At 47.2% G+C, this 27,662-nt stretch overlaps 1 protein-coding gene across 8 annotated transcripts; it reads right to left on the reverse strand.

Moving 5' to 3' along the window:
• Positions 668–27,661, reverse strand: SEMA4F (ssemaphorin 4F). 8 transcript variants are annotated; one of them, XR_002342555.1, is made up of 15 exons: positions 27,364–27,661; positions 24,524–24,675; positions 23,814–23,873; positions 23,520–23,618; positions 18,652–18,745; positions 9,017–9,136; positions 8,760–8,911; positions 7,688–7,866; positions 7,337–7,484; positions 6,981–7,203; positions 6,731–6,840; positions 6,457–6,617; positions 5,187–5,245; positions 2,742–4,621; positions 668–2,654 (listed from the first exon to the last, which is right to left on the reverse strand). XR_002342555.1 is itself a non-coding variant. In XM_003124985.6 (14 exons), exons 1-14 carry the CDS (start codon positions 27,509–27,511, stop codon positions 4,011–4,013), a joined length of 2,316 nt encoding a protein of 771 aa, XP_003125033.3. In that variant the 5' UTR covers positions 27,512–27,661; the 3' UTR covers positions 668–4,010. The 8 variants fall into 8 exon arrangements, 5 of the variants coding, with proteins under 5 accessions (XP_003125033.3, XP_005662493.1, XP_020942980.1 ...); XR_002342556.1 differs by lacking the exon at positions 23,520–23,618; XR_002342557.1 differs by lacking the exon at positions 24,524–24,675 and having other exon boundaries at positions 27,364–27,643.

Raw genomic sequence — 27,662 nt, forward strand, 5'->3', positions numbered from 1 at the left:
GGCTCATAACTCTCACTCCTGTAGGTGACTCTCTCTCTCTGTGAACCAGTTAGTTTTCAGTCTGTGGAGCTTCCCACCACAGAGGTATGGGGTTGTTTATATCACAAAATCGCCCCTCCCTACCTCTTGAAGTGGCCTCCTCTTTTTCTTCTGGAGTAGCGTATCTTTTATAAGGTTTCCAGTCAATTTGGGTGGGGATTGCTCAGCTTTTAGTTGTGAATTTTGTTTTTAGGAGAGAAGTTGAGCTCCAGTCCTGTTCTGCCATCTAATCCTCTCCTCTGGTTTTTCTTTTTTAACTTAGCAGTGTTGTGGACATTTTTTCAAGCTAATATTGGGTCTTATTTAGCCAAATTTGTGAAATAACTGGATTTTTCTAATATTTTGGGCTTATAATTAATACTGAAATGAAAACCATTAGGAATACATCTTCGCACACTCATACTGTTACTTCCTAAAAACAAATTTCCAAAAGTATAATTATTGGGCCAAATGATACATAGACTTTAAAGTTTTTAATACATATCACCAGAATGCCTTCTGAAGAGTTTGTACTCATTTCACTTCCAACAATAGGATGGAATACCCAATTACCCCCAACCCTTGTCAGCATGAAGTATTAGCCACCTTTTCTCAATCCTTGCCAGTTTCATAGACAGAAAAACATTTCTTTTTTTAAAGTTTTATTATGTAAATTTGGATACACAGAAAAGACCACATAAGGCATATATATATGTCTATACTAGACTGTCTCAGTAGCTTCAAGAGAATCCAATTAGGGGTACAAAGACTCTTGTTATCTTAAGTCTGTTTCTTGTGCCACTACTTAAGAGTTGGAAAGAGAATGAGGTGTCTACAGGTTGCTTGGGATTTGGGACAGATCTTCAACAATAGCTTTTTTTCAAAGTGTATTATTAGCGGCTCACTTATCTGCCTCCCCACAGAATTAAGAACTTCAAGAAGGATGGGACTGTGTCTTAATCACTTTTTTTTCCATTTTTTACAATTATGGTAAAGTACACATACAATCTCCCATCTTAACCATTTTTAAGTGTACAATTCAGTGATATTAAATAAATTCATAATATTATGCAACCATCACCACCATCCCAAACCTCCAGACCTCTTTCCACCTTGTGAAACTGACACCCTATATCCAATAACCCCCATTCTTCTCACCCTGGTGGAGCCCCTGGCCACCACCCTCCTACTTGCTGTCTCTGTGATGGGACTACTCAAAGTACCTCCTACGTGGAATCATACAGTATTTTTGTGACTGGCTTCCTGCAGTTATCGTAATGTCCTCAAGGTTCATCCATGTTTGTAGCATGTGCCAGAACTTCCTTCCTTCCTTAGCAGGGCAAGAAACATGTTGTTTTTAAACCGCTAAGAATAGGGGGTTGCATGTTACCACATCATAACAAAGCCTGATCCTCAGTAGTACAACAATAAACACTCAAAAGAAGCAAAGCTCCTAATGGCAGCTTTGTCATAAACCTTAGTAGAGGCAGCATGTGGACACCTTGGTTTGTCAACCAAGACAGCTGCACTCGAGTCTGGGGTAAATGCAAGCCCCATCCCCAGCCCTCCCCACCCTGGCTGCTTTTATGAACAAAGCCAGGCAGGTCTCCGGCCACCAGAATTCTCATAATTCTACCTACAGGAACCCTGCGCCCTTCTTCTGCTCCCTTGCCCTTGGATCCTCTCCCATCCCACACCACACAGCCCAAGGATAATGCAATATTTAGACTGTTACTTTGGGAGCTGGTTTCATATTTCCATGGCATTGCTCACTCTTGGGGCCCAAACTGTGGCTCTCCCCTCTTCATGCCTATTTCCATCCTTCCTCAGTGTTCCTCCAACCAGAGCCACTGTCCAAGGACCAAATGGCCCCAATCCACTGTGACCTGGCCCCCCCTCTTTGGGAAACTCTTCTCCTCCCCTTTTCGCAGAGATTCCAGGCTCCTCTGAAGTTTCCCATTTCCTTCCCTCCCCCATAACGAAACCAACCCACAACCTCAAGAGAGAAGAGTGAAGTGAGGGTAAAAACCAAAGCACACGGGGCCTCCCTCCGTGTGCATCTAGAAAGACCGTTAAGGTCACCAAGGTCAGAAAATTATAAAAACCACAGGCCCTGCCTCCCCAAACCTCAACACGGTGGCTAAGATCTGACCAGAGATGCTCTAGGACAGGGCTTCGGTGTGAAGGACTCACCCTCCCCCACCATGTGGGCCTTAAAGTGACCCACGCATCATGGTTATCAGACAGTCAAGCTATAGGATTACGGCATCATAGGCCAGTTTTCAAACTAACAACGTCCTCTGGTATAGACAGTGCTTTATTGTTTGGATGTTCTCGCATTTAATCCCTGCAGCAACCCTGAGGTAGGTATTATTATCCCCACTTTACAGATGCGTCAACTGTTGCTCCTAGGTTAGATCACTCTTTGAAGATCAGACACTTACTAGCGGCAAAGCCACTGATCATTCAAAGCCCAAGGGGACTCTTGAGTAGTTCACAGGCTGCTGCCGGTGGAAAGTAGAGCTGAAAACCTCAACTCCAAGAGGCTGGACCATTCACTGGAGCTCAAGGCGGTTCCTCACCAGGGACGAGGGAGGCACATTCACAGGCCAAGACTGGAACGGACCAGGAGAAGCCTAGAGCATGTGGGAGTCGTGAAGCAGGAAGAAGTCTGTATATGTGGTGACAGTCGACAGTGTCTTCAAATATTTGGAGGAACCCACCTTCCAGGGAATGAACCAGAGGCATCCGGCGGCTGCCAGGCCAGGAGCTGACCACTGGGCAGGTGTGGCCGGGCAGGAAGAGCAGCCACGACGTGGCACCACCTCCGCCTGGCCAACATGTGGTGACCTTGGGGTAGTGGTCCTTTGTTAAGGCTTGAGATTCTAATGAGAGTCACAACCCCCCCCCCCGAGAAAAACACAGACACACATGGACAGACTGCATTTTGCATACGATTTCAGGGAGTCCGTGGACCCCCAGTCCATAAACCCCACTTTAAAGCAAGGGTGTCACCCTGAATAAAGTCACTGATAGGAACCTATCTGTGCAGCTTGCATCTCCCATCACTGGGCCCCTTTGGCCATCCCCTGATATTTAGAATGTGGTGAAATTTATTTTTAAAAGGAGCCAAGGAAAGGGGTCCAGCCAGAGAAAGACCCGCTGCACATGGCAGTGGTGGCGGCCAGGAGGCTAAAACAAAGAGAAAGATGGGGTCATGTGTACCATTGACTTTCCCACCCAGAAGGTCACTTTGGGAGTTTTTTTCCTACTCAGCAGACAGCTGTGGGAGATGATGGAAACAGGGCAGTGGTTTGTCTCCTTTTAGAAAGGAGAGGCATTCCCTCACTGGCCACAGGGTGGAAAGTTCTACAGCCACTGCACTCGTTCCGACTTGCCCCCCTCAACCCCCATGAACACCCCTGAGCACTGGCCCAGTCATCCATGCACGGTGGCCAGGTCACCTATGAATAGCCATGTATTTACACACGCTCTTTCATGGACAAAGGGGTAGATCTCAGGCAGAGATTCCACATTGCAGTTGGGGGATCATGCGCTCCCCAGGGAGAATCCGATAAACCGGGAGAACCAGCGAAAGGACTCGGTGCACATTAGCTCCCAGGCACTTCCAGGGCGCCTCCTCCTGGTCAGGGCCCAGCTAGAAGGCAAAGTCACAGCCGTGTCCTGTGTCCCTGACCAAACTGATGGGCCCAGGAGACTGGGCTGAAGGGGTCATAGAGGTTTCAAGGGCAGGGGCGGAAAAAGTCCTGATCACTGCGGGAGCAGTTCTGATCTTGAGTGGGAGTCGGGTGAAGGCCTGGCCCTGAGCCCATCCAGGCTGAGAGAGGGCACACAGGCAGGTCCAAATGATCACTCGAAGGCCAAAGAGAACCCAGAGGCCATCATGGTCCTCCAGGCTCACCGACCCCCAAAGCCCCAGTGGTCATTCCATTCCAGTGGTCACTCACACACTAGCAGTCACCTCCCCGGGCCTAGATGGACGTTTCATCACATGTGGCTAGAGGAGCCCCCGTCAGCCGAATGTGGGCTGGGCTCGGGCAAGGATCGAGCAAGAAGGGTGGAGGGAAGCCACCAAAGCCACTGCCCCTCTTGGCCAGGGCCAGGGGCAGCCGCTCATCTTCGGGAGAGGGAGAGGGAGGGTCCTGGCTGTAGCTTGTGGTCCCGGATGCTGGGACCCCCAGGTCCAAGCCCACCTTGTCTCTAGCCAGAAGCTCCCTCTGTCGCTGCCGCTGCTGACGCCGACCAATCAGGAGAAGAGTCAGGGATGCTGCAAGAACCCCCAGGAAGAAGCCTGCCAGTCCGGCCCCCACTGTGTGAGCCCGGCTTGGGGGCCCCCGCTGGCTGCCCCAAACCAAGCTGTAAGCAGCCACCACGCGGGCTGTCCCACCCTCCTGACATTCACAGGCATAAGCACCCATGGCCCCTGGGGACAGCGCCACCTCTAGCCCATTCTGCCGGGGGGTGAGCGCAGTCACTCCACTGGGCTGGTGCCACACACAGGATGCCCAGGCTGAGCTCGGGGAACACGGCAAGACCACGTGTGCAGCTGCAGCCACAGGAACTTCAAACACCACTGGGTGTTCTGCAGAGACAGCAAAGGCACACAAGGTGGTGAGCCTGCAGGCTGGGGGTGTGATGGAGACAAATGCGGGGTGATCTTGGATATGAGAAGGGGCCATGGAGGACGAGGCTGAAAAGGGAGTTCTCAAAGAGGGTAAGGCCCTGGGTCCCTGGCTGCCATATCTTCCAGGATCCAAGTTTGAAAGCAGATCCATAAAGGACAACTTTCTTTCTTTCTTTCTTTTTGTCTTTTTGTTGTTGTTGTCGTTGTTGTTTTTGTTGCTATTTCTTGGGCCACTCCCGCGGCACATGGAGGTTCTCAGGCTAGGGGTCGAATCGGAGCTGCAGCCACCGGCCTACACCAGAGCCACAGCAATGCGGGATCCGAGCCGCATCTGCAACCTATACCACAGCTCACGGCAGCACCGGACCGTCAACCCACTGAGCAAGGCCAAGGACCGAACCCGCAACCTCATGGTTCCCAGTCGGATTCGTTAACCACTGCGCCACGACGGGAACTCCCATAAAGGACAACTTTCTAGGCCCTTTCCATCCCCTCTCCCCACATTTCTCTAAATCATACAGACCTCCAGGCTCTTTAGGACACAAAGAAGAGACATCTGCAGACTCTATGTCTTGAACCAGCCTGTAAAAAAGAGAACTCATGATAAAGCCAGTGTCACCACCCCGCTCCCACTGAATGTTCACTCACCCATTCCATCTCCCAGCATCTCATAAATGGCCTCTAGATTATTAGTCAACACTCTCTTCATCCTTAAATTTTCCCCCAAAACCTCTTATACTCATGACATGGGCCATGTCAAATTCTACAAATATTTCTAACAGACTACAGAGCATTAAATTTACACTCGGTCTGTCAAAAAAGACGTGTGGGGCGCTTTAAAAGAAACACAGGAACCTTCCAAGAAATGTAGCTGGGTGTCCACAACTGCTCGATTTCTTTGGAAATGTTCTCTGTTATAAGATTTCTCTGTTAAGAGAAAGAGAAAACTTCTTTTCCATAAAAACTGATCAAAATTCCACAAAGATCAGAGAGTTCCCATTGTGGCGCAGCAGTCACAAATTTGACTAGTATCTATGAGGTCTTGGGTTCGATCCCTGGTCTTGTCTTAGTGGGTTAAGGATCCAGCGTGGCCATGAGCTGTGCTGTGGGTCACAAACATGGCTCGGATCCCGCGTTGCTGTGGCTGTGGCATAGGCCGGCGGCTGTCGCTCCAATTCGACCCCTGGCCTGGGAACTTCCACATGCTGCAGGGGTGGCCTTTAAAAGCAAAAAGCAAAAAATAAAAAAAAAAAATTCAGCAAAGGTCAGTGAGATGACTTTCTGTTTCATAAAAGTAGCTTCGCCGAAGAGACCTCTGTGGCTATCACCAGCATTCGGCTGGCTCTGAACACAATGGGAATGAAATCACCCAGAGAGCAGGAGAAGGACTGAACCCTGAGCAACATCGACAACCAGACGCTGGGTGGAAAACCAACCAGCAAGGGAGACAGAGGAAAGCCAGGAGAATGCAGTCGCAGAAGGCAAAGGATAGAGTGTTTCAAGGAAGGAAGGAGGAGCTGTCAACTGTGAAAACACTTCCAAGAGCACCTAGAAATGAAAGCCAAGAAGTGGCTGGCAACATGCAAGTCAACCACGGTCAGGGCAGGTCCTGCAGAGAGGCAGGGACACTGAGGAAGCAGCACCAGATGGACAGACTGGCAGACAGACACACAAGTAACACTGAGAAACACACATACAGAGACAGGGCAGCATGAACAAATAAGAAACACACAGACACATGCATGGGCCAGAGCCTTGGGACATCAGGCGAGTAACAGTGCAGCCACCCTCACCCTCCACGATCTCCCTCATGGGCCACACACGCAGCTAGCCGACCGCTCCAGGCGCAGACAGGGTCTCGGGCCAGGATGCACTCTGAGCAGCTCTGCAGACGGCCACAGTTGGTTGTGTTCACTTGTGTGACCTCAGTACCGGAGCCAAGCAGGAGCCAGTTCTACAGAAAGGGAGGGGGGAAGAGGAATTCACTGGCTCTCCCAGAGCCCAGGTGACGAACCGGCTCTGGACTCAGGAGTCTCTCCACCCGATTCGCCAAAATCTATAACTCACTTGATACAATTTCATATTCTCAACTGGCTGTGGCTCTGGGAATAAGGCCAGATCCTCCAGGACGCTGAGCTGGGCTCCAATCCGCACAGCTCGGTGGAGGTGTCCATCCTCTAGGAAGCAGGCAAGGGGCAAGATGCGGTAACACAACTGTGCCTGTGCCTAGGGCCCTGGCACCTGTGTGTCTGGGACCCTCTCTGCGGCAACAGGTTGTGTGCATGGGATGGGCCACCTGCGTGGCTATTAAACATACCTGTCCCCAGATAGAGCACATCATACTCTTTGCCTGAGAGGCTGGGCACCCTGTGCGCCACAACTCGGACATAGGCTGTATCTGTAGTGACCAGCAAGGGGTGGCCGTCAGCCGGAAACACTGGCCTGTCCATGAGCGGGTGGTCCCGGATGAAGGTGAGCACACGGTCAGGCAGGAAGAGCGACGAACCAAACTGCTGGAACTTCATGTTGTTGGCGATGCACTAGAGGAAACACAGGAGGAGTGACAAAGCTTCCCAGGGGCCAGGAAGTATGTGTGATGCCTCACTAGGCTCTTGTTATAATGGAGCGATTCAGGTATAAGGGCGAAGAACCGCCCCATGCCCCACCCCGCACCTCTCCAGGTCTGGGCTGGGGTACGTCATTGTCCATGACAGGCAGTCCCCTGTTGCAGTCATGTTTCAGCTCTCTGAAGGGACCATTCAGCACTGTCCGGATGTCTTGTGGTCGAAAGGAACAGACAGCAGAGATGGCAGCCCCTTCCCTGGAAAAGTCGCATGGCGGAGCCAGATATTTGGAGAGAATTAGGGAGGCAACTCAACCCCCAGCAAATGACATGACCCACGAGAAACACAGAGGGAGGCCTGCTCCAGGGCAAGTCCACCCCTCTGGAGGGGACAGCGCAGACACGGCCCCAGCCCCAGGCATCTCCCACCCTGTGAACTCTCCACATCAGGACCCCCTCACCACTGGGAGGAAAAGATGCCATAAAAGACAGGGGTCCCTGCTCCAGGCTCAGGTCGAAGAATGGCCATGTCCTGCAGGACACTGGAGGCCCGACCATGCTCAGGCCCAGGACACAGCAGGTCAGCCTTCAGAAACGTCGTCCACCTCTGCTGGAGGGTCTTCCGGCCCCCAAGGTCCCCCTGGGATGACAAGCACATGGGACGTTCCCTTTAGGCAACCAACATGGAGGAGGACTGTGGAGACCAACAAGGGTTTTTCCCAGACACAGACAGATAGGGGGACGGATGCACAGAAATGCAAGGACAGAGATACAGACGAGTAACTGAGGAGGACAGTACGATATGGGGGCAGGCAGGGTCACGACAACAATGATGACTAAGCTTACTGTGCACTTATAAAGTACCGTACTATGTGCTTTTCATAAGTTACCTCATTTCGTCTTCAAAACAACCCTGAGAGCAGGTGGCCATTCATACCCTCTGCTGTAAGGATGCTAGAGGACCTCCTGGAGTCACAGAGGCTGTAAGCAGTGTAGCATGGACTTGAACCAGGGCTGTCAATCGTTCCTGCCTTTAACCTCTAGACTATGTCTTGGGGACATCATCACACTGGGTAATAATTGGATGAAAGAGACCACAGCCCTTTCCCCACAGTCCTCAAGCTTCCAGAAAAGTAATCAAGACCAGCAACAAGGAGTTCCCATCATGGCTCAGCGGTTAACCAAGCTGACTAGGAACCATGAGGTTTCAGGTTCAATCCCTGGCCTCGCTCAGTGGGTTAAGGATCCGGCGTTGCCGTGAGCTGTGGTGTAGGCCGCAGATGCAGCCTGGATCCCGCATTGCTGTGGCTCTCGTGTAGGCTGGCGGCTACAGCTCCGATTCAACCCCAAGCCTGGGAACCTCCATATGCCGCTGGAACGGCCCTAGAAAATACACACACACACACACACACACACAAAACACCAGCAACAAATGAGACAGGGGAGATATGCAAAGACAGAGACCAGAGAGGAAAAGACAGAGGACAGGCGGAGCAGCAAACAAGACAGACAGTCCTGGGACCAGAGGCTTACCGCGCACACACGGGCCACCCTCGGGACCTTAACGCGTTCGTATGAATCAAACGCTCGGGAAATCTCCGTAAAGAAGAAGTAGACCTCGTCATCTCCGTCGTCATCCCCCCACTCAGCTGGGCTCAAGGCAGTGGCGGCGACAAAGGCTGGGGCTGGGGAGACCAGCGGCCTCAGATCTCACAGACCTGCCTGGGGCCACCCAGCCTCCACCCACTCTGTCCCCAGAGCACCCCTGCAGCCCCCTGCCCTCTCCCCACCGTTAAGCCAGGATGGCAAGGTCTCTGTCCGAATCCAGTCCTCAGCACGACCCACAGCCCGGGAGATAATTGGCTCCGTCCCCAGGTAGTTTTTCACAGTGGCAGCATAGAGGACACCCCCTGCAGGGCGACAGGGAGGGGGTGGACTCTCAGACTCACTGGGGAAGCAGAGTGGGTCTCAGGCAGAGTAGGGAGTAAAGCAGGGGCTGAGTGCCTATTAAGTGTCAGGCAATGCGAAGCACAACAGGCATCACCTCACTGACACGGAAACAGCGCCCCAGGGCAGTAAAGGGAACCAGTGCTAAGGGAAAACTGCTGAAATGTGCATGTACATGAAGGGAGAATAAAGCCGTCCCTGTGGAAATCAAAAAATTTTAAGTGATTTTTTCTTTTCTTTTTTTTTTTTTTTTTTTTTTTTTTGTCTTTTTAGGATGCACCTGCGGCATACGGAAGTTTCTGGACAAGGGTCGAATCAGAGCTACAGCTGCCAGCCTACACCACAGCCACAGCAACACAAGGCCTGAGCCATGTCTGCAACCTATGCCACAGCTTGCAGCAATGCAGGATCCTTAACTTACTGAGCAAGGCCAGGGATTGAACCCACATGCTCGTGGATACTAGTTGGGTTCTTAACCCACTGAGCCACAACAGGAACTCTAAGATTTTTTTTGTTAGCTTGTTTCTTGTTGTTTTTAAGGACTTGTTTTACCCTATAATATGCTAACTACATGGTAACTTTCCAGGAAGGGGTTTGCTTTATTTGCGGCACGTCCCCATCGGTACTTAAGTCCTCCCACTACAGTAAATGTCCGAGGAAACTAGTGTTCTTTCTGAGCATCAGTGGGTGTACATTGCCCTGGAACAAGTCACAGCTTTAGGGTTTACTGGCATCACTTAGCAAATTCATCACAAGGCAGACTGCTGGGCCTTGGGCCCCCAGCATCTCTCACTCAGTAGAGTTGGGGGGTAGCCCAAGACCTACATTTCAAAGAAGCAGGGTTACTCTAATGCGGGTGATTCAAGACCTCACTTTGTGAAGCACCAACCTAGGGGATCCATCTGGAATGTTCCCCAGCCAGCCACAGGAAGCAAGGAGGAAGCACCTGTGACTTCCCAGTTCAGCGCTGGGGCAGAGGTGCTTTAGGAATGGTGGGGACAGGAGAAGAGAAAAGTCAGAGCCACTCTGAGCAGCATGGCCAAGGGCTTGGACATAGGCAGAGAAAAATGACTCAGGGGGCAAGAGAAAGTCACAACCTCCTGGTGGAGCGTGGAGCATTGTAGGGGCTCTGGAGAGAACAGAGATCCATTCCTTCACCACCTCCTACGTAAGAGGCATGTGCTAGGTGCTAAGCACAATACTGCCTGCCCCCCAAGAATTCCTATTTGAGTCCCGAAGACAAACAAGTCCTCAGATGACAAGGGGCAGGGACTCACTGGTATGTGGAGGAGCACAGAGGACCAGCCACACCGAAGTGGGGAAGCAGCATCCCAGAGCTAACGTCTGAGCTGGAACTGAAGAATGAGCAATTGGCCAAGTAGAAGCACTTGGGGGTCGGGGCAGGGCAGGGGGAGGTGGGCCAGTGAGGAAGAAGGGAGCTGTGCTCAGGGATGCGGGGCACGCCCCATGGCAGATGCTCCAGGGGGGGCCAGGGAGCAGAGGTGAGCTGCAGGTGTAGAGACAGGCACCCAATCGTCAGGCGTCTGTTCTGCCACACTAGGAAAATGAGGACTTCATCCTAAAGATGAGGGTGAAACTGCAGAGATTTTCTCGAGGTGGAGTGACATATTCAGGAAGACAATACTAGTTAAAAGGGCCTTCACACAGTCCAGGCCAGAACAGAGGGGAACTAAGCAGAGGGAAGAAAGGGGCTGGAATGGGGAGATTTTTCTGAGGCAGAGCCCATTAACAAGATGTGAAAATCAACTGAGCATGAGATGTGAAAGAATAAAGTAAAATAATGTCTCTAAGGTTTCCGATTATAAGATGGATAGTAGGAGACGGAGATATGACCCCAGGGAAGAGGTGCTGGAAGGCTCCCAAAGGAGGTGCTCAAGAAGAGGTGAGTTCGGCTATTCGACGAGCTAAGCTTGAAGCACCTTCAGGACAGCTGGTTAGAAATACTGGAAGGCATTCACATAGATGGGTCTGGGCAGAAGCACCAGAGTCAGGCAACCTGGGAGACTTGAACACAAAAGCCAAGGAGACAAGGGAAGCCAGAAGAGATCCGGAGGCCCCGTCATCTGAAGACAATTCAGAAGAGCCCATCAGGAAGCAAGGTGTGGTGCTGGAAGCCAGCACAAAGCAACCCCCGCAGGGGCCAAGGGGCTCAGGCAGCTGAAGGAGGCAGTGGGGATGGGCAGGGGTGCAGGGCCACTCTGAAGGAAGTGCTATTGTCCTGGAGTCACAGATGCTCATGTGAAGCTGCATGTCTCAGGCACTGAAAAAAACCCACTAACACTTAGTGTAGAGCAAAAAAGGCTCAGAAGCCCTCTGAAGGCAATGTGGAGGACTAGAAACCACCTGGGGGCAGGGGGCGGGGAAGGAGTCTGTACTATCACTTGAGTCTGTGAAAAGCACCCAGATATTCTGGAGTCAGGAAGGCTTGGGTTTGAACTCTGAATACTCAGTAGTAGTATGATCTCAGGTGAATTAACCTTCCTAAGCCTCAGGTTCCTCAACTGTAGAATGGGGATAATACCACCTTCCACTCAGAGCGGTGCTGAGGGCCAAGTGGGAATAAATCCAGAGCTCCAGGTAGGACCTGGCGCATGGCTGGCATTCAGCAGGTGTCGCCTGCAGCTCCTCAGGAACCTCAAGGGGCCATATGCTCGATTTGCTGCCATAAGGGGAGGGGTGACAACTATAAAATGGCAGCCCTTTCCCTTCCAGGAAATTCCATGAAGGAGAAAATCGGGTTTGAGGCATAGGTTCTGGCTGTTAATGGAGCAGCAACTAAGCCAGTCCTCGGTACCTGGGGGTGAAGGGGAAGTTGACATAGAAGCCAGAACTGGATTGAAATGTTTCCCTAAAAGACACAAGACACTCTAAAAACCAAAACTCTGATAGAAGCTCGGTCATGGATACCCTGAGGATGGGTGACGGGGGGATGTGGTAGAGGAGAGAGTTATGAATATTTTGGAAGCATGACTTGGTGTGTTTGGAGGGGAACAGTCATAAGTATTCTGGAAACGAACCACAGACAACCATGCGAGGACCCAGTAGTGGATGGAGGTAAAGTCTCCAAATTTTCTAAGGGATCAATGGGGGCAGTCAGCCACTCTGCAGCCTAGAATTGCCCCAGAGCACTCCCTGGCACTAAGGGACTGCAGCAGGGATCAGACACTTTGAGGGGGAAGCAGTAGGGCTTCAGGTGTTCCAGAAGTACCAAGGGGCTTACAATCTTCACACAGAGAGAAGAGAGAGAAAGAGGAAAAGGAAGAGCAGCCATCACAGTCAGGACATAGGATCACCAGATGCCCTGGACTTTCCAGGACAGTCAATTCCAAATAGTCTGTTGCACTGTTCACATAATAAAAATATCTCTGGAGTTCCCGTCGTGGCTCAGTGGTTAACAAATCTGACGAGGAACCATGAGGTTGCAGGTTCAATCCCTGACCCTGCTCAGTGGGTTAAGGATCCAGCGTTGCCATGAGCTGTGGTGTGGGTCTCAGGCACGGCTCGGATCCTGAGTTGCTGTGGCTGTGGTGTAGGCTGGTGACTACAGCTCCGATTACACCCCTAGCCTGGGAACCTCCATGTGCCATGGGAGTGGCCCTAGAAAAGGCAAAAAGACAAAAAAAAAAAAAAATGTGTATATGTCTGTAGACAGAGGAAAGATTGAAGGAGCTACAACTCTACAGTGTTACTCAGGTTTGTTTCCAATGAAACTACAAAATAATTTTTCCTTTCTCCTTTATACTTTTTTGTATGCACTGTATAATTTTTGTAGTTATCTTTCACTTTTATAGCCCCTCCAAAAAAAAAGAAAAAAAACTAAGATACTGTCATTCTGGAAAGAAGAGGGAAAAAAAGACAAAAAGGCACACAGATGAAGAATCACAGCCAAAGAAACATGACAATTATGTGCAGAAATAGATCTCTACTTGCTCAGATGTAAAGCCTGTGAACAGAGACCTCCCAGATATGTGACCCCACACCAACAAGCCAGGATACGAGCCATGAGGCATGTCAGGGAATATGTCACTATACTCTGTGGGGCTCAAATTTTCACTCTGGTATCAAAACGCTCACTTTTAAAGGTTTACAATAGGAATTATCACTCATTAGCTTTAAAAAGGTTTTAAACATGCCCTGGCCTGCCTTCCTCCACTCTCTTTTCTGATGGTCAGAGCTTTGCAGGATAAATAGCTCCTAAAAAAAAAGGATAAATAGCTCCTGCCCTAATATTCTCCATCTCCTTATCTAAGGATTACATCAGCTGGACACCATTGTTGTTGTTGTTGTTGTTATTATTATTATTATTATTAAACAGCCTTTTATCAAGACATAATTATAGATAATTGGAAATGTAATGTTTACTCTACCTTTTCCTTTACTGGCCAGACAGGATACATAACTGCCTTGTTTCAATGTGTGAATGCTAGTCTTATTTTTTTAATAGCATTTTTTTATTGCTCAATTACATTAATAGTTGTACAACGATCATCACAACCAATGTGAATGCTAGTCTTGAGGTATGCACTCAAGGGTCTGAGATACGGCAGACCCCAAAATGCTGGCAGCATCCAGTGTATCTGGAACATGTACAGTGCTTCTTGGCAGATGCAGTAATGACAAGATGCAATGAGACAAAGAGGAGACAAGAAAAACACGAGGTGGTTCTCAAAGAGAAAAAGCCAAAACTCCCTTCCGCTCTTCTTGATGAAAGCGCTCTTTCTTATTCAATATGAGAGGGAAGATAAAGACGCCTGATCACTGTCTAGCTTGGGCGCCAGGGTGGGTAATGGCACTATGCACTCAGAGGGGACACTGGTGGAAGAGAAGGTCTGGGGGAGGGGAGTGAAGATGATGAGCTCAGTCTGGGACATGCTGATCTAAGGGGAGATGTCTGGAAGGCAGCTGGACGTGTGGTCTGTGGCTCCAGATAATGTAGAGGAGGCATCAGAATGCAGTGGAAACAGAATTCACAGGGCTAGTATTAGGAAATATGAAAAGTGTCGGGTTTGGGAGGCACCAGAGGCAGTGGAAAGAGAATCCATGGGACGGGCTGAGATCAAGGTTACAGAGAATGCAAGAGAAGAGGATCCCAGGTAGAAGTCTAAGGAATCCCAACATCTAAAGGAAGACAAAGACCCTGCAAAGAAGACTCAGAAGGAATTGCCAATGTTCTTAGGCTAATGTGGACATTATTGTCAAAATAGTTGCATTTTCCCCAACTGGAACAGTTCCAATAGAGACACAGATCATTTTTGTTATTTATATCTAAGTGTAGTACAGATAAATGTCATATTTGAAGACAAGATTTCTGAGGCTTTTTCCTAAAGAAATGCAAGTACCAATACACACATGAAAAGCTATTCAATCTAATAGAAATGCAAATCAAAAACATCAAATTGGACTCTGGAGGAAGTCACTGTTGTATGTTTTTTAACTCTATTTCAGGGGCTGACTGGGTGTGATGAGAGAGGCCCTCTCATCACTGCTGGTAGGACTAACTGGAGAGTAATTTGGCCAAATCCATCAAGCACTATAAAGAGCTTTTACATCCTTGGGCGCAGCAATCCTACTTTTCGGATAGACTCATGCAATTAATTAGATTCATGTAAAGGATTTACATTAACACTTAAGTAAAAGGAGTCCCTCTGCAGCATTATCTGTAAAAGCAAGAGTTTATTTTAAAATCTGAATATATAAAATTCATTAAGTAATTAAAAATAAATAAATAAATAAAATCTGAATATAAATATTGGGAATCATTGAATTATGGTGCTCTATTCATAGGATGAAAGAGTACGCCATCACTAAAAACCAAGTTTCAAATAATGAAACAAATTCTACAATGAGAAAATATTCAATATACAATACTAAGTGAAATATGCAAAATAATCCCGATTTATTATAAACACACACACATACACATACATGTGCATGCACACACACAGTATAAGAAAGTACTCCAAAATAATAATAGTGGTTAACTGGTGATGACTGAATTACAATAAACTTTTCACTTTCTTCTTTATACATTTCTACATGTTCTTAATTTTCTACTAATGTACATTGCAATTTTTAAAATTTAAAATAAGAAATGCTCCTATTATATTCTAATAATATTTTCATTGCTAAAATCTTTTTTTTTTTTTAATTTCAAAATACCTCTGTTATCCATAAGGACAGCCATATGGCTCCTGAGAATTTTGGTTCTAATTCTTATGTAATGTTGCCACTATCTTCAATTTTCAAAACAGGGGGGGCAACAGGACACAATGGATCAACACTGAAAGTTCCAACTAAATATTGGCATTATGTCCAACCAAGAAAAAGCTTAAACTTAGGGCTAAAATCTTTAGCCCTATAAAAAAAAAAAAAACTTTAGAGAAAAACTTGAAACATGGATATTGACTGTGATTTGGATCTGAGACAGAAAGAGCCATGGAGGTTCTATGTTAACGGTCTTAAGCTAGCCATTCTAAACTGTTAAAAAGTGATTTCTGATCTCCTCCATCAGTTATCAGCTGAAAAGCAACACTGAATTTCATTACTGGGGGGGGGGGGGAGACTTGAAACCTGTCTGAAAATGTTCTTTGTTATGCAATCATCTTATTTATGAAATTTGTACTCAAACCACATGCTAATGCAATTCCACTTGCTGAGTGGAACACAGAGAAATTACACATAGACCATTGAATAAATACACTTAAAGATACTGTTTGCAACAAAAGAAGTATGTTATATTTTACAGAGAGGCAACTGAGAAGTCATTTTTTTTTTTTTGATAAACAATTGTGTGGAATCAGGAGACATATACAACTACTAAAACTGAGAAACCTTTTTTTTTTTTTTTTTTTTTTTTTTTTTTGGCTTTTTAGGGCTGCATATGCCACATTCACAGCATATGGAAGTTCCCAGTCTAGGGGCTGAATCGGAGCTGCAGCTGCCAACCTACATCACAGCCACAGCAACGCAGGATCTCAGCCACCTCTGTGACCTACACCACAGCTCTTGGCAATGCCAGATCCTTAGCCCACTGAGCGATGCCAGGATCAAACCCACATCTTCATGGATACCAGTTAGGTGCTCTGCTGAGCCACAATGGGAACTCCAGAGAAATCTTTCTTAATGATGCTAATGACTGGTTCAGAGATTTGCAAAGATGCTTGATAAAAAGCCACTAAACTTTTATTCAAACATGTATGACTATAAACAAGGTTTCACTGATTTCAACTACAGATGAATTGATAAAAATGACAATTCAAATACTGTATTTACTAGATATACACTTTATGTTCATTTTAAAAAACTTTTATTATGTTATTTATTATATTTCAGACAAGATAAATCATTAACTAAATGACTGAAGTGATTTAACCTATATAGCTTTTAAGGCTTTTCCTAACAAAGTTATGCATAAGAAAAGTTTCAATGTTAGATCATATCTTAACTTTTGTTTTTCATAAAACATTGTCCAATATTTAAATTAAAATTTAAACTGTCCAATATTGTATGATAATGTTCAACTTTAGTGAAGAAAGAAAAAAACAGTATGATGAATGATGTTAAATCAATGATTAGCTAGTTGGGAAAAATCAATTTTGATTCCTTTCTCATGCCAGTTGTCAAAATAAGTTCCAAAGAGATCAAAGAGTTAAAATGTTTGGAGAAAAAAGTTTAAGAAGAAAATTTTATCTGCCCTCTAACTAAAGAAAGATTTAGCTTTAAAAAATATAATCACAAAGGAAAAGATACAGATTGGAATACTAATACCCTACTTGATAACTGACCTAAAAACATGAGCTGAGGACTGATCAAAGAAGAAATAAAAGTACTAAAACATGAAAAAAATGTTCCACTTCACTAATATTCAAAGAAATACAAATGAAAACAAGGTGCCATTTTTAGCCTCGAATTAGCAAGGAAATATTTTAATGACAATAATATAGTGCGGTGAAATTTATGTGAGAAAAAAACTTACTCGCTGCTGATCTAGGGTGTGAATTGGTATACCCTTATCGAGAACTCAATTAGCAACAGATAATGAACTGTAAAATATTCACACCCTTTAATATAGTAATCCATTTCCAGGAGTCTTAAGGAGACAATCTAAAATGAGGATAAAAATTTACATGCAGGAGTTCCCTAGTGACTCAATAGGTTAAGGATCCAGTGCTGTTGCTGCTGTGGCACAGTTTCAACACCTGGCCTGGGAACTTTCACATGCCGCAGGTGGGGCCGAAAAAAATTATATACAAAAATGTTCGCTACAATGTTATAGACAATAGCAAAAACTTCAAAGTGAATGAAATAAACTTGAAAATAAATGTATGTAAGTGATTTGGAATTGTTTAATTAAATTATGGTGTGTTCACAAGTTGAGCAGCATGATCCCATTAAAAATTTTCTTTACAAGGAATTTTTAAATTATATAGCAATGCCTAGGGTATAAAGTTACAGGATAATATTCAAAATTATATCTATGTAGCATGACATTTAAATGCTTCCTAATATACACTCTCATAAAATTTCTATTAATTTGCTTGTTTTATACTATCAGGAGAAAAATGGCTGGATTCCCACTGAATATATGTGGTCTGACCTAAAATACAGGCTATGGACACTGTATGTATACAGTTCACTTTGCGGCTGCCAAAGAATTAGGCAATCATTCTCCAGAAAAGGTTTAGGAATAATTGATGACAGAACCATTCAACACTTGCGCGAACGTATATGGATCTGTTCAAAGGAAGTAACAGCAGGAATTTACTTAAGTCATCACTGACTCCTCTGAGCAACAAAGGATTGGGCCAGCAAAATACATGAGCATGAGTATATATGCATGTGGACACACACATTAAAGAAGCTAGAAGGAGCTATCCTAAAACTCTAGCAGTGGTTTTCAGAGTAGGGATACTCTGTGCTAATATGGTAGCCACTAGGCATGAACAGCTGTTTATATGTGAAAAAAAATTACTTAAAATGTAATATTCTTTCCTTCAGTCACACTAGTGAGATTTCAAGGGCTCAACATGTAACTAAGTGGCTGCCATATCAGACAGTGAAGATACAGAACAATTCCCCTGTCACACAAAGTTCTTTTGGACAGTGCTGTTCTAAAAGATTTCTTATGTTCTTTACACTTCTTGCAAATGTATTGCAACATGCATTGTAGCAGTTCCCCTTAGAAACAGGAAAAAATGACCAGAAGAAATGAGGTTAACAGAGGAAATGTTCACATTAGAGGAGGAGATGACATATTCTCCAGAGAAAAGCGAGGGAAACGACACTCTGCAGGGAAAAGCAGGTCACAAGCATTCTGGGAAGAAGAGGCAAGGCTAGAAAGAGATGTGGGAATAGTAGACATTCCAAGGAAAGGAAAGGACACAGAACTTCCAATAGCAGGGTGGGGAAGGAGGCAATTACAGCAAGAAGTCACAGGTTCTCGTCTCTCCCCACTCACCAGCCATCACAGCTGCTGACCGCTGAGCTGGCTCAAAAGGACATTTCCCCCGGCCACTCTCAAGGCTTTCAACCTGCTGGAAACTGGACACATCCTACAGACCAGAAGGGGGTAATTGGTTTAGAGGTCATGGGGAGGTTCATGGTGAGAATTACAAAGACGGTCCGATGAAGGAAAAAACCCAGTTCCCACTGACTTCCCATGCTCCCGCTACCAGCCCTGTATTCCCAGCCTGCTCTCCCTGATTCTGCCACCCCTTCTTGCACTTCCCATCTCCGCCATACCTCTTTTCATCACTTGATTCCTCTTCCCTCAATTCCTCTAGTACCCAACACCCACAAACTCTGAGGAAGGAACACGTAGGATGGCCCTAGAAGCCTCTGAGAGGCTGAAAGGCAGCTCCTTCCTCTGAGACACTGCCGAGCTGTCAGGTTTGCAACGGGCTGGAGAGTGTCCTACAGGACAAGGAGGACCTGGAAGACACCTGGCCTCCTGAGGGCTGGAGCGCTTAGGAAGAGCAAAGAAAAGTACAGGTTGATGTAGAACCATCTCAAGCCCAGAAGTCTAGAGAAAAGGACCATCCTTCCCCTTCTCCCACCCCATGAATACAAGCTGGAACCAGAGTCAAGGATACAGAGAAAGAGGGAAGGGACTCTGCCAGTGAAGACCCGAAACTCAGGTCAGAATCTGAGGATCTGCTAAGTACCTTCCTCATCCAGGGACTCCAGAGGGGCTGATCTGGCAGGAAGGCGGGTGGTGGAGACGGGAAGGGAGAGCAAGAGGTTTAAGAGTTCCACCAGAGCCCCCCAGATGTCACCTTAGCTGAGCATCCAGCACTAAGAGAGGCTTCAAGATCGCATCTGAAATTGAAAATCGGGGATGATTTCAACCAGGACTGACAGGGAAGTTAACTGTGACCAAAGTTACAGCATGGCAGTGCCAGGCACCAGACATGTTATCTCCAGTTCACAAACGAGGGTGGACATATGGTGTTGCTGGAGCCTAATTACTTTGATGGTAGTTGAGGACCAATGCAATCTATGTCCCTTGACATAAGTATACTACTGGCCCATCTGACTGCTCAGTTATTTGCTGTTTTATTTTACTGAGAGAGCCTTGAAAAAGGCCTGTTAAAATTAGATGTGATCTGATGCCCCATCCCCCCAAGAGGGATACAGGCTCAAGAATCTTCTGGAATGGAAGACCCCCACAGAAGCACAATCACCTCCCAGTGTGGTGGTGGGAGCACCCCAGCCTGGGGAGAAAGATGACAGTTCAGTGAGAGATTACCAAGAGGTCTGGGCACGCTGAACATGGGGTTACAACCTACTGCTGTGGTCCGTCGAGTCTCTCACCTAAACTACGGCAGTACCTCCTTCTCCCCTCACTCCTAGCCTTGGCCCCAATTTCCTCGATATCTACCCCAGATTCATAATCCTAGACTATCAGTCCCTGACCTGACAAATCTTTGAGTTAGAGAATGACAAAAATGACTCAGCATTGCCTCTTTATCCCAAACTTCTTCTTCCAACCAAACCTCGATCACCTGTTATTCCTAGAAAATAAATTAAGCTTGAAACTACTCCCTTACCTTTCACTGAGGACTTAAAAAAGATGAGCCTTTTCTCAGTTCTCATTCTCTCTAATCACACACCATTGGATACTTCTGATGCACTCCCCTGCTTAAAATATTCTATTTCTTAACTCTCTTAACACTCTGCTCTCCTGGAGTCCCCTTCTCCCATCTGTTGTTTCTCTTTTCCTTTCTTGCCCCTAACCATGTATCCTGAGTCCTTTTTACATACTTTGAATATCTCATTCACTTTGACATTTCCAGCCAGACTTTCTCCACAAATCATTCCCCAAACTCGAGTCCACCTCTGCACTTGACCCCTGGACTTCCCCACAGAGGTGATCTATCAGTCCCTTAAAACTAAACAGGTCAGAGAGTTCTCATGTGGCACAGTATGTAGGTTAAGGATCTGGCATTGTCACTGCTGTGGCTTGGGTCACTGCTGTGGCACAGGTTCAATCCCTGGTAGGGGGAACTTCCACATGCCATGGGCACCGCCAAAAAGAAAAAAAAAAAAACTCAACATGTCAAAACTCATTCTCTTCCAGTTTCCCCACATGGCATCACCATGTTATCTAGGTTAACAGCCTTTGAGCAAGTGAGCCTATTACTACATACATTATTGTATGGTCAAGGTGACATTTAATTAGGGTCTAAATGGGTAAGACCAAGCCACCACATTACCTGAATGTTGAGATTCTTGACTGTATCATCATTGTGTCAGCACTATCCTATCAGCATCAGTTGTGGTGAAGGCAAGTCCCTCGAGTTGAAAGCCAGAGCTATGGAGGAAGGCTCTTACTGAGCTGTTCTTTGACTTTGGCCAAGAAGAATGCAAGGCATATTAAGGACCTTTCATAACGTTTGGGGAGGGAGGAGAGAATGGTCCCTGTTACATGAAACAAATCAAATGTCACAAGAAACTGAAGCCAGCTAAAGTCTTCTTCTAGGCTACAGGCTGGACTAGAAGGACAGGGTAGTGGAGCAGAGCCAGACAAACCTGAGTTTGAATCTTCCCTCTGCCTCTGCCTCTGCCTCTGCCTCTGCCTGCTGTATATCTCAGACTTTTACCTAACTTTTCAGAACCTGTTTCATTCATGTAAAATGGAAATAAATACCATCATGCTGTATCATCTCTATCAAAATAAATAAATATCATGATGTGGTGATAAGAATTACACTCAACTGTGAAGGTAAAGCATCCAGGACCAAGCTCGCGACAGAGCAGACACTCAATGAATGGCAAGTCTTGTCATCGTTATTGTTGCTGTTGTTGGAAGTCTAACGTTTTTCTCTGTCAACTATTGGAGCTCCCTCAACAAAACAGATTAAAGCATTTTCCTCCAGTGTCTGATGTTCTCTCACTGAAGGGAGGCACTCCACATTGTAGGAGCTGGTGGGTCTTATGCTTCAACTTCTTTTTGAGAACCTTCATTTCTCTAAGCAATCAACTCAGCAAGTTGCTGGGTCTGGATCAGCTAGTCAAAGCTCTCAGGTAACAATTATCCACAGTCTCAAAATCATCGATCTGGGACATGAGAAGCTCTGCACTAAGGATAAGGTAAAGACTTGCTCAAGCAGATGGGGATTGCCAGGCTGTACGATCAGACAGTTACAGGCAGAAGAGAGCATTCAGTAAGTCTAGAGAGTGGTCTCAGATGCTTGAAGGGTTAATGCATTTGTGAGCTGTGCCCTGTATTCTCCTACAAACAAGGTTTGATCTAAGGACAGTCCTTCATTTTATGAACCTGTTAGACAGGAGGCTTCAGCAAAAGAGTGGAAAGTTGGAGGAGTGCTGTTCATAGACCCCTGGCTTCATTCACTCAAAAACAGATAGATAAGGGCCCAGGTCATACCAATCCTGAAAGGCATGTCCAGAACATATTCCACCTAAATCCTTATCTAACAACCATTAGGGTCTCATCTCAGAGAGCCAAAGAAGAACAGAAGGCCCTGGGGAACTAACCTGACATAAGCGCATTGTCTGTAAACTCTATGGCTCTGGTATTCACGCCCAAGGGTTCTCTGATGGTGCACATACTAGAAAAGGACAGATACAGCAATGGCAGTTTCAACGCTACTTTGTGAGACCTGTAGGGAAACCATGCCCTCGACATTACCCGAGAGATTTTTCAACACCATCTGGAACTGGGAAAACTTCCCAGGAGGAGGGTGCCATGCCCACCCTTATAAGGGGCCTAACACCAGCAAATAACTCAACATCAGCCCAACTAATTCCAAGGAGAGCCCAGAGGGATGGACTCAGGCAATCAACATACACAATTACAGCATCCTAGGCCAGAAATATAAGACAATGTTAACAAAGAAAGGTTTGGAGGTACCCACTGATTAGATCCATGTGGCAAGGATTACTGCAGACTACAGAAGGGTCAAGTTAAGATCTACTCTTAAGGAGCAGGGTCAGGAAAGGGAGCTGTTGCTCTCCCTCCGACCCCCAGCAGAAGGGACAAAAAAGTGTCCAGTGACACAAAGGACATGTGAGGCTTTTGACTCATTCCAGGGCCTGGTCACAAATAGGTGCTGCCAGAGGAACAGTAACTGATACTGGATAACTGATGGGAAAAGCTGAGGAGTCAAAAGCATGAACATTCTTCCTGGGATATCAGCCATCCCGGGGACTTCTGAGGCCATGACTCACCTCGGTGTAACTGGGAGTCTCCATGCCCCACGTCTTCCTGGGTGTGAGGTTAGAGATGCCCAGGGCTTTAGCGGCAATGGGCAGGACCAAGAAGAAAACATGGCTGCCGCAGTGCCCACTTTGAAGGCAAGGACCAAAGTACGGGGCCCGCAGATACTATGTCAGTGGGCAGTGACCTCAGAAGCCGTGAGAGCAAAGGGTCCCAGCCCGCACAGAAGGAGGTTGACAGTGAAGGTGGGAGAAGGTGGAGAAAGACAGTCACATGCCACGGGAGGAAGAGGCATAAACTGTACTGCTTAAGACATGGACCTGGGCTGCCTGGACAAAGCACACAGGGCAAGGAAAACAGGAGTTACTGGGCTTCTGATGTTTCTCCTGGATCTCTCCTCCTCACAGCCTAGCCAGCATCCTAACTCCCTCCACTGTCCCATTCTGTCTCTTTATACTCTGTACACCTCTCCTTCTACAGACAATCCCCCCACCTCCCTCTCATCCCTTCCCTCAGCAGAATGAGGCTCTACCCTATGAGGACATCCCTCACCCCCAATGCTTATCATGCACAAGGGTAGCCTAGGGCTGACCCCATCACAGTCACTCACAGGAGACCCCTCCCATCCACCCACCCCTGTCACTCACAATAACCCCGCACTTCGGATCAAAGGCGAAGGTGCCACAAGTGAGGAGGTGAGAAGCATTGGCAATGGCGAGAATCTGGACAAAATTGTGACATTCGTCCTGGGGGTCAGAGATGGTTAGAGAGAATCAGAACAGCAGGTACAAGGAAGGGTAGTATTAGGACAGTTATACACAGCTGGGGCATAGTGTTAGAGTCCCTGCTTGTTGGGATGGGAAACCATAGGGGACTGACGGTGTCAGGGCTGGGCCAAGGCCTCAAGTGACACTCAGGACAGGGCCCGGATTTATACCTACCTCCTTCTTGCCTTTCTTCCTGCAGTTCTGTCTGTGGGCCTCAGGCACCATCCAGTCAATCTAAGAAAGAAGGAGGAATCATTTTCCCCCAGATTCTCCCCCAAATTCCTCCCAAGTCAGGGTAGGTGACATAGTTCCACAACTTCCATCAAGTTGGGAACCTTCAGAGACACCACCCCTGCTCCCCCACCCCGAACCGCAGAACACTGTTCTTCAAACTGGAGGTCTCCACCCATTAATAAGTAATGCAATCAATTTTGAAATCTCCATCAACATTCTTTTTAATGAAACAGAATACATCAGAATGTATCACATATAGGAGAACAGATATTGTTTCAAGAAAGTTTTCTTTCAGTACACACTTTGTATACTGGGTCAATATGTACTCTTTTCTTACTAAGGGGTGGTCCAAAAAGTTTGGGAGCTATTGCCCTAGAGTCATGATTCTAACGATTCCTCTGCCCACTGCCACCTGAAACCTGGTCGTTGTGGTGTCCTCCCCATCATCAAGAAGGTCCTTCACAGCCTCCCAGCCACCATGACCCCCTCATCACTCGGCTGAGACAGTGAGGTTGCTGATCTATCCTCACTCATTTTCACCAATACCTCCCCTCCTAACACAACACCTCCCACACACACAACAGCCCATAAAACCATGGATCTAATCACATGCCCTGGGATCTGAGGTCCGCCCCACTCTTGTCTCTCACCCTTCGGGGTCTCTCCCCTGAAAACGGCAGGGATAAAGCGAAGATGGTGTCCCGGGCGCCGACATAAAGTGTATGGGAAGCAGGATCCACAAGGAGAACAGAGTAATTGTATGTCTGAGGGATGGTGAACCGGGTGAGATAGGAGTCAGCCTCTGGCAGGAAGAGAGGGTGAGAGTGAAGAGTGATATCAGCCATCGCTTCATAAGGGTTTGGTGCACAAGGGTAAAGCCAGAGGGGCCATTTTTTGTTTTCTCCCCAGTACCATGTACTTAGCAGACTTAAGAGCAAAAACAAAGTCTTGACAGGTCAACTGTCTAACTTCCCCAGAGAGAGCTAAATGATGAGGCCAGTGTATTTAGCACACAGTTAAGTATACTTTTTCTATACAAAATAGGACACCTTATTAAAATGATGGCATAAATATTAAGCCTGTAATTTCTATTCAGAGCAACTAATACATAATTTGAAAATACTTATAGAAGATAGATACAAGTCACTTCCTCTCTAAATTTCTTTTTCTTTTTTTTTTTTTTTTTTTTTTTGTCTTTTTGCCATTTCTTGAGCCGCTCCCATGGCATATGGAAGCTAGGGGTCAAATCGGAGCTGTAGCTGCTGGCCTACACCACAGCCACAGCCACAGCAACTCGGGATCCGAGCCACATCTGCAACCTACACCACAGCTCACGGCAACACCGGATCCTTAACCCACTGAGCAAGGCCAGGGATCAAACCTGCAACCTCATGGTTCCTAGTCAGATTCGTTAACTACTGAGCCATGACAGGAACTCCTAAGTTTCCTTCTTCAAAAAGCACTACTTAATAGCAACTTCTTTTTACCTAGAAGGGAACTGTCTCACTCTCTTTACCAACACATTAGGAAACTATCTCCTCTCTCCCCCACCACCCTTTATCTCACACCCCAACCCTTGATCTCACCCAGATTCCACCCAAAGAGGAAGAGAGGCGAGAGTATATGCTTCGGGCACAGATCAGCCTAAGTTCAAATGTGGCTCTTTCACTTCCCAGAGGTATGATCGTGATTAAATTACTTGCCCTCTCCGAGCACCACTTTTCTCATCTGTAAACACCGCCATCCAGGCTTGTTGAGAAGTAAATGTGATAACACATGTGGAAGCATCTGACACATACTACATAGTTCACAAATGGTGCCTTTCTTCCTTCCTTAAGTATGTGCTCCGTTTGGGCCAAATCTAAACCCATATCAGCATTCAAAATTGACCTATTTAATAATAACAAATCAGTTAAGATGAATTTACCATCTTAGTGCCACCTCTGGCTCTGGGGACCTGAATTACTACAGCTCTGCTCTATCTGCTTCATCTGCTAGGCTACCCTCAAGGCTGGCAGGATGGCCATGCACCCTTAGATGTGCTGGTGTATACAGCCCAACCCACCTCACCCTCTCACACCCATACTCATGTCTGTGCTGTATTCCACCTAACCATCCCATGCTTACATAGGCCCTGGATCACCCACTGCCTTTCATATCCCCAACTCTGCCTCATCTTGTCATATGGACCTCTCTGGAATCCCAGATCATCAACCCAGCCTGACAACCTCAACTCCATGTTGTGGCTATTGCTCCAGCACAAACTGAAACCCAGGTTCTGACCACAACCTTGTCTTCTGGATTCATACTATCCCTCTGTGTCACTGGTCCAAAGGGACACAAATAATTTAGAAGACTCTGAATTACTATTATCCAGTTGTGAGTTTTTCCCAACAGGTCATACTCTTGGCTTCACTGGCTCTGTCTGCCCAAGGTGCTAACACTCAGTGCCCACTGAGAAAAACACAAGGCCCGTGGCCACACTCATCCCCACCTCAGCAAGAACCTTTAAAGTGTGAACCACTCCAATGACCACTTTTAACCTGCGGTATCCCCTGGCTTCTTTGACAACTTTTGAAAGGATATCTCCCTCCTTTTTTATTTCTGAAGACTTAAAAATAAACAGGATTTTTTTCTTTTCTTTTTTTTTTTTTTTTTTTTTGGCCACACTTGCGGCATATGGAAGTTCCCAGGCTAGGGTGGACCGAATTGGAGCTGGGGCCAGAGCAACGCAGGATAGGAGCCCCATCTGCGTCCTACACCACGGCTCACTGCAACGCAGGATCCTTAATACACTGAAGGGATCGAACCCGCGTCCTCGCGGATTCTAGTTGGGTTTGCTACTAGTCCAGTTACCACTGGTCCACAAGGGGAACTCCTAAACATAATTTTAAATCAACTCATTGAATCATTTCTCAGCACCCAATGTAGGGAACAGGTAGAGGGAGCTGGGAACGTTGAGGAAGTTAGAGGTTGTGGTCAATAGGTGAATAGGAGTTGGTGTCAAAGATGAGAGGACTGGGAAATGGGTTATGGAGATTAGAGCTGTGAGCTGGGCAAAAGGATCGGAGGAGGTTAGAACTGATGATAAGGGATTGAATTTGAGAAGAGGGCAGAAGAAAATGCTAAGCTGGTAGAAAGAAGGATGGGTGTTTGGGGTAGAGTGAATGATTGATGGATTTGATAGGCATCAGGCCTGAGAGGGAAGACTGGATTAAGTGGGAGGAAACTTCTAAATAGACTGTCTCTGGCAACCCCCACCCCCTTCCTGGGCCTCAGTGCCCACGTCTGCAGGGGCGGTAGAGCCGCCTTGGGCGTGTCGTGGGAGCCGAATCGCCCAGCCTGGTGGTGCAGCACCACGTGGGCGTCCCGCCTGCATCCGGCGGGGCGTGGGCGGCGCGGTGGGGGGGAGGGCAGGTGGGTTCGGGTACCTGCAGGCGGGGTCTGGTCGCTGCGCGAAGGGCTAAGGGCGAGGGCGTCGGCGCCTTACCGGAGATAGGAAGTGAGGTCCTCGGCACCGAATGGGGGACGCGGCCGGACACCGGGCTGTTCAGCACCGCCATCAGCAGCAGCAAAGGGAAGGGCAAGACCCTCGGCAGTCCGAGGCCCGGGCGGGGCCGCGCGACAGAAGCCAACATCTTTGTCACCGCCCAGCCGCCGAGGTGTGACGCGCCCCACAACCTCCTCTCAGATCCCTAGGGCCACCAGCCTCGGCCCAGCTCGGCTCTCCTCGGTGGGATTCGGCCTCCGGCTGCCCGACAGAACGCAGCCCGGCTCCGCCCCTTCAAT

This window comes from Sus scrofa, chromosome 3 (assembly GCF_000003025.6).
Source record: "Sus scrofa isolate TJ Tabasco breed Duroc chromosome 3, Sscrofa11.1, whole genome shotgun sequence".
Lineage (NCBI taxonomy): Eukaryota > Metazoa > Chordata > Mammalia > Artiodactyla > Suidae > Sus > Sus scrofa.